The sequence below is a fragment of the Miniopterus schreibersii genome (genome assembly GCF_964146895.1).
Source record: "Miniopterus schreibersii genome assembly, chromosome: 7".
NCBI lineage: Eukaryota > Metazoa > Chordata > Mammalia > Chiroptera > Miniopteridae > Miniopterus > Miniopterus schreibersii.
In genome coordinates, this window is record NC_138108.1 from 32,726,132 (window position 1) to 32,733,862 (window position 7,731).

Genomic DNA, 7,731 nt, shown 5'->3' on the forward strand with positions numbered 1-7,731 from the left:
AAACTTAAATCTCACTCACATATATATGAAATTAATTATAAGTCTTCATTTCTGTGCAAGACATAGAACCGTAATAGGGAGAGCTTAATAAGCATTAGCAACTCAAGGTGTCAGAGACCTGTCATCCATTACTGAGGCATTTTACAGTCTTAGTTCACTAGGGCACTGAGACAGATTTGACATGTTAGTAATGGTTAGCATTTCCTTGACACCCTCAACGCTACATGAAATGACACTTAGAATCACTCACTCATTTCAGGCCCAAGTGAACTGGCCTTATATTCACAGACATCATCAGCATGTATTTAAGAATACTGCCTAGTCCTGACTACCTACAGTCATAAAAAGAACGTGGGCATAGAATCTGTTATGTCTTGGACAGACAGACTGTGCTAACACAAAAGGCCAATTAAAGAGACATCTCCAAATAGAATCTTCAAAGCAAACAAGAGCTGTTTTCTTAAGCTTATGATGTATTTCATTACACCACACAGCTTTCATAGAATTTTCCAGGTAAATACTCCAAAGCACACTTTTTACCAATAGCAGATGAAAAATATCCATTTCCTAGCTAAGGCAATTTGGAGAAAAGGAAATTTTAAGACATATTACACTAAGCCAAGGGAATGAATGACAACAACACTGCAGCTAACCTAGTCAGAGCGTTGAAAGAGAATCAAGTTCAATATTTATACACTTTGGGGGTAGAGTTTTGTTTCAGAAAAATATTTGATAGTTCCTGTTCAGTCGCATTAAGGACATTAAGAAACCACCACTAAAACAAACTGGACTGAAATTCAACACAACGGCATGTGTTTTTCAACCTGTAATAGACACCAAGAAATAGCACCCTTTGGTTATTAAAATCCTGGAAAGAAATCATAATTACCCCATCTGGGAATATGGCCTTTAAAACATGAGTACTTTAGATAGAACAATCAATTTCTAATCCCACTTTTCCTATTGATTTTCAAATTCCTTGAACAACAACAAGAAAGCAAGTAAATGCTTTCATGGATGGGAGATTTCAATCAGGTTTGTTTAAATCAAGTTATTTGAATTCAATAAAAAGTATGCACTAATAATATATATCAAATTTCATTACTTTAAACTAAATTTTATTAAATGAGGTACATTTCAGCTACCTAGAATATGAAAAAAAAAAATTTTAACTTCAAAAGTGTACCACTTGGCCCAGCAAGTCCACCCCTCCAAAAGCAACTCTAATTGCATTCCAGAAGACATGGGCACACAAAGATTTGTACAAGAATGTAGCAGCTCCATTTACAATACCTAAAACTGGAAGCAACCCAAGCATCCATCAACGGAAGAAGTGATAAACCAAGCAGTGGTAATTCATATACGGAAATACCACTCAGGAGTAAAAAGGAATAAACTACTGAACATACAACAACATAAGTGAAACCTATGGAAATCAGGCTGAGCTAAAGAAGTCAGACACGAAAAGAGTACATGCTATATGATTCCATTTTATGAAGTAGAAAATTCAAAGTTAATACTACTATGAAAACAATCAGAGAGTAGTTGTCTCTGGGTAAGAGGCAGGAATTGCCTGGGAAGGGGACATGAGGGAACTTTCTAGGGTGATATACAAGTTCTGAATCTTGATAGGGGTGATAGATACATGTGTATATCCATTTGTCAGAACAGTACAGTTAAGGTGCGCACATTTCAATGTATTCTACAGCAAAGCAAAAAAAGAAACCTACATAGTGGAAATGGGTGGATGTGTGGGTAAAAAAAGTTATGGCAGTATTTGAACTTTGTTAAAGCTAGGTGATGGGTATGGCTTTTTAAATACTATTTTATTTACTTTTTATATATTTGACATCTTCCAAAATAAAAAGTTTAAAAATATGTATCAGTGAAATATATATCATCAAAATACCTCTCAAAAGCTTTCTCTGTATGCAGAGGACATTTATGAAAATCCACGGAGATCCCCTGTGTCTGTGTTTCACTTGGAGAATTTGAAATGGAGCTCATTATTTTCTCCAGCCCCCTCACTCCCACTCCCAGCATGTCTCCCACCTAATGGGCCATCAGAGTGAATGTGATATGCTTGTCTCAACTACCTCCAGCTCCCAAATTAATTCTTCCCTGGCCCCTCAATAGAGCTGCTGCATATTCTGGAGAAAACAACTGATTTGAGAGATCTCGACCTTAGTCCTTATTCGCACCACGCTCTGCAGGTACTGTTTTATAAGTTAATGAGAAAATGTAAATTTACTGTTTTTAAATCCTGATTTTTAAAATCTCATTGTCACCTTTTTTTTAACCCCATGTTCTTATTTCTCAGCAATGCTGAGAGACATAAATTTTCAAAATAATAAAATCCAGAGAATATTAACCAAGGTCAATGGTTAGTTTCTCTTCTATGGACCGATATGCTCAGCACATACCAGTCACTGGATGTGTTTCATTAGTTTTCTAGATTTTGCCTGAGAAAAATCCTTCAGTTTTTCACATAACATGTCCAAAAAATCAGAAGCACAATACAGAGGCAAAGAATAAACTCTGTCAATCACAGCTATTTAAAGCTATGTTAATGCCCTCCTAGGTCATAAGAGGATTGTAAGTACACTTGGGTAAAGAATCTTCTTGACAGAACCCAATAATTGGACTCTGGTATTGGTATCAATCAGTTCTCTGTGGTCAGCATAAGATAAACATTGAAATTAGCTAATATTAAAAATCAAAGATTTATATATTTTATAACCTCTGCTTACAAATATTTCTACCTAACATTTCTTTTTTTTGTATATACCCTCTGCTAAACTCCAATGAGGAATTTCACAAGATGTTACATCAAAGACTCAGTGAAGTGATCTTGATGTCAGCATTTTTGTTCATTCAACAAACCTATGCTTGCCTATGTATACCAGGTCTCTTCTAGGTATTAGAGAACATATATAATAATTTACTATAATAGTGAACAAAACAAAGTTTATATCATCATAGAGCTTACAATCAAGTAAGGGGAGACAGGCTTCTAAGAAAGGCTGAGGACACTAAGTGCCATGGAGGAGAATCATTAAGAAAGGGCACGCAGGTGACTAATTTCATATAGCTGGTGAAGAAAGGCTTCCCTGCCCTGGCTGGTGTGGCTCAGTTGGTTGGGTGTGTCCCATGCACCCAAAAGTTGCTGGTTTGATTCCCCGTCCAGGCACATGTTCCATGCTCGAGTTGCAGGCTTGAAATCTGGTGGGGAGCATGCAGGAGGCAACCTATCAATGTTTTGCTTTCCTGTGGATGTTTCTCTCTCTCCCTCTCCCTCTCCCTTCCTCTCTCTCCAGAAAATCAATATTTTTTTTTTAAAAAGGCTCCCCTGTTATATTGACACCTGAGCAAACCTGAGCATGTGAATTTCCAGGATTCCAGGCAAAAAAAAAAAAAAAAGGCAAGTGCAAAGGCCCCATGCCAGAGCCCACTTGCAAACTGAGCAAAGAGAGCCAGTTTGGCTACAAGGGTCAGAGCTGAGGGAGATGGGAGGGGGAGGGGCAGGCAGGGGATCTAGGCCTTTGTAGGCCATTTCCAGGATCTGGGCTTCTAGTGTGAGACAGATGGGAAGCCACTGGAGGACTGTAAGCAGAAATGATCCTATTTAATGTTTTTAAAAAGATCACTGGCTATGTGAGGAGAAGAGACAGTAGAGGAACAAAGGCTAAAGCAGAAGACGAGTTCAATCTAGAGTTCGCAATGCACTGGAGGAATATTTTAACTTCATTTGTTTGTAGGTCATGTTTCATTATACGACTTGATATTCCAATAACTAAAACCACAATCAGTTCATTGTTCTCGTTTGTCACTGGCTTGGGAGCTAGAGTTTTTGAGGGAAAGCAAAAGTCATCATATGTTACTTTTCAGGCTCCAGGCTGACCTATTGGATAGTGGTTCCTTTATCTCAATCTAATAGGTAAATAAGACAAAAACTGCTAGTTTCCCAAATAGTCACCTTTTTCAAAAATATTCCCTCACAAATATCAGGAAACATATATTGTAAAGTGCACACTATATACAAAAGATTTCATAGTATTGCAGTTATTTGAAACCTTCATCACGTATTTATACTGTAGTAGTCAAAACCATTTAACTAATACTCCTGAAAGATAAATCCAAATAAAAATATATTGCAAACCATAAAATCGATCAACACTCTCTGACTTCTCTTGTAGTTCATTTATGAAATCCCTGTCATAATGAAGACGGGCTCTCAATCACTCTCCTACCTCTAATTTCTTTAAGTTTAGCAAATAGGTGAAGCAGTCTCGTCCAAACATGCCGTTAGCACTTTCAGTCACAGAAACCTAGGTAGGAAAAGCACCATACACTACATACCTTTCAGGACTTGTAACCACATCTGAATGTTATTAATTGCTTTCCGAGGGTGTCAGAAACCCATGCTTTCCTGCACACTTCGGTGATTTCATTCTTTGCTCAGAGCACTCTGATAAATTAAATCATCCTGCCTGTGTCATGAGTCGCAGCTGGCGCGCCTGAATATTGCTCTTTGATGATGAACCAGCAGTACAAAATAAGATGCTGATTCCACTCTTTAAAAACCTCATTTTCAGCATCTCGTTTAATATTACTAGGCAGGATTTTAAAACAAAAACAAATGCTATCATTCACTCTGGTTTTGCAAAAACACCTCAGCCCATTTGCCAAAAAATGGATGGCTTTTTTTTCCTTTCCAAATAGCAGTAGGGGAAGGGGAATGGGGTGGGGGGTGGGGAGAGGCTATTAAAATGGATAATCCTGCTCTTTGCTTAGCTGGGGACCTGACGGGGTGGCATGAGGCGGGAACCGAGGGGCTGACAGCCGCAGACACTACAGCTATTCCCTCACCCTCAGCGCAGTGCCGGGAACCTGCCTCCCCAAGTTCCACTGCCCGGGGAGGAGAGTCCCTCCTCCGGGGGCGGGCCCGCCGCCCCGGCCTCACTGCGGGCTTCACCTTCCCCGCCTCCCTCCCCCTCCCGCTCCCTCCCCCTCCCCCTCCATTACAAACTCCTGTTTGGTTTTGCCACATCTTATACTTCAGGCATTCTTGCACACTGCCTTAAACCCTTCCCGGGGTAAGGAGAGGGAGAAATAAATAAAATAAAACAAGGTTTCCTTCTCCACGTCTAAATTTAAACACAGCAGGCGGGCGGGGCGAGGTGGTGAAAGGCGGTATGCATGCGGGTGTCTACCGCAAGGTTTCTCACCTCCAGGAGGGAAACGGGTAAGAGCACAATGCTCGAGGGACTGGAGCCGCGTGTGCGTGTGTGCGCGCGTGTGTGCGCGTGCAGCCAGGGCTGAGGGAAGGATGGGGGGGGAGATCAAGCGAGGCAGCTCCCCCCACCCTCCCCGCCGCGGTGCTCGCTCCTTCCCAGGGAGCCCCCCGCCCACGGGGCAGGCTGCCGAGCCCCGCAGCGAGGCGGGGACGGGTCGGGGGCGCGGGGAGGCGACCTGGCCGGCGAAGGGCCGCGGGAGGCAGCCCCGCGGCGGGAGCGCGCCCGCCGAGCCGAGAGGCGGGGCGGCCGCGGGACCCACCTGGCGCCGCGACGGCGGAGGATGCCCCGGGCCCCTCGGGCCTCTCCTCCTCCGCGTCGTCCCGCTGCCGCTGCTGCTGCTGCTGCTGGATGAGGCTGAGGTCCGAGCGGCTGAGCTCGGCTCGGGCGGCGGCGGGGACCAGCCGCGCCTTCAGCAGCACAGCCGCCAGGCCCAGGAGCAGGGTGCAGGGCACGCGCCGGCCGAGCCTCGCCATGGCCGAGAGCCCGCGGGCCGCGGCGGCATATTGCGGGGCTGCGGGCTCCGGCCGCGCCCGCTCGCTCGCTCCCCCGCGCGCCGTCTGCCTCGCACACCCTCGCCCGCAGGAGGCGGCGGCCGGGAGGCGGGGGCGGCGGGCGCCGGGGAGGGGCGAGCTCGCCTCCTGCGCACGTGACGCGGGCGGGCGGGGCGCGGGGGGCCGGGGCGGCTGCTCCGCGCGCACCTGCGGCCCGCAGCCGGGGCGAAGGGGCGCGCGCCCTGCGGTGCTGGGGCGCCGGGCCGGGGCGGCCTCCGAGGCTAGCAGAGAAAGGACAGCCTTCTGGGGGCTGGCAGACCTTCCTGTCCTCCAGCCCCGCGGAGGCCCCAGGAAATTTTGCAGCAGGAGTAATAAAGTCGCCCCCCCCCATCCCAAAGTAGAGAAGGTGGTTCATCGGTTACCCTGCGCCAGCGCTAACGCGGCGCCGGCGGGTCAGAAGGCCGGGGTCCCTGAGCCACGGGGGCTTTACGCCTCAGCCGGCGCGGAGCGGCTAGGAGGGCGCTGTGGCTCTCCCGGCGTTTGCCAAACTTCCTATTCCTGCTCAAGTGGGAATTTTTATTCTGTATTATGAAACACCCATTACATTTTGTCTAATTGTAGCCTACTCTTTTCATTTGTTCATAAGATAGTTTACTATTGAGCACCAGGTGTATACTATGTGCCAGCATTAAGCCAGGTGTTTGGAATAAGCAAGAGGCAACCCGTGTTCTAGGAGCTTGCTTTTAGGACAAGGGAACAAAAAAGCAAATTGCAATCCAATGTGGTGGTTGCCATTGGAGAAGCCCTACAGTGTGCAGAGATTGCAATGAATTGGAAGAAATTAACTATGTGGTTTATGGAAGGGGCTCTGAACACTGGGGGAGGTGGGGTTTAAACGAGAGTAAGAGGAGCTGTGGGGGTGGGGGGGTCCGCACACTGCAAAGCTCAGAGGTGCTTGGAAAACTGTGAGCAATGTTTGTGACAGAGTGACTGCTTTAGACTGAAAAGGAGAGTGGAGCCCTGGCCAGTGTGGCTCAGTTGGTTGGGCATCAACCTGTGCACCAGGAGGTCCCAGGGTTGGATTCCATTGGCAGTGTGGGGCGTGCAAGAGGCAGCCCATCGATGTTTCTCTCTCATTGATGTTTCTCTCTCTCTCTGCCTCTCTCTTCCTCCCCCTCTAAAATCAATAAAAACATTTTTTAAAAAGAATTTTATTAAAAAAGTAAAGGGAAGTGGAGATCAGGTTATAAAAAAATAATAGCAAACATTTCTACAGCAATTACTGTGTGCCGGACACTGTCCAAGCACTTTATGTATGTTAACTCTTGTAATAATCTTGGGTGCTACATAAGGAAATTGAATTGTACACTGTGATTATGAAGTAGTGAAAGAAATTAAGCACGGAAAGGAATTGCTACCAGTATGCATTTTAGAAAGATCACTTTCCTATCAGTACAAAGGATGGATTACAGAGGACTACTCTTGGAAGAGAAAAGGCCAGTTTAGAGGTGTTTGTAAAAGCCCATGAGGAGATGCTGAAGGTTGTGAGACTGAAAAGGGGAGGAGAGAAGTGAGAGATTCAGTATTTAGGGCTAGAATCAACAGAGTTGGTTATTTGGGCTAGGAAGGGAGAAAAGAGATAGATATGTCTAGTATGACACTTAAATTGCCAGATCGAGATCCTGGGTGGCTGCGTATAACACTATCAAGATTAAATGATAATAGACTGCAGAACAAGTGATAAGCTGTGGCTTCTTCGGTTCTAATCTCTCTGCATTTACAACTGTGCTTATGTGACATCTCATAGTATAATGTCAATATGATCTGTGACATCACATCATTTACCATCATAGTTGATTCAGCTATGAAGAACAATCCCTTTCCACCCTCACTATTCCATTCTTATGTGTGTTCCTGCCAATGTTTCCAACTTGCTGGAAAAG

At 45.2% G+C, this 7,731-nt stretch overlaps 1 protein-coding gene across 1 annotated transcript in view; it reads right to left on the minus strand.

Annotated features, from left to right (window-relative positions):
- Positions 1-5,894, minus strand: part of FAM171B (family with sequence similarity 171 member B) — a 49,407-nt gene extending 43,513 nt beyond the window's left edge. Inside the window, exon 1 of the mRNA XM_081142123.1 lies at positions 5,557-5,894. Within this exon, the coding sequence (XP_080998249.1) occupies positions 5,557-5,770 (214 nt within the window). The 5' untranslated portion in view covers positions 5,771-5,894. The remainder of the gene's footprint in view (positions 1-5,556) is intronic.
- Positions 5,895-7,731: the final 1,837 nt, after the last annotated feature.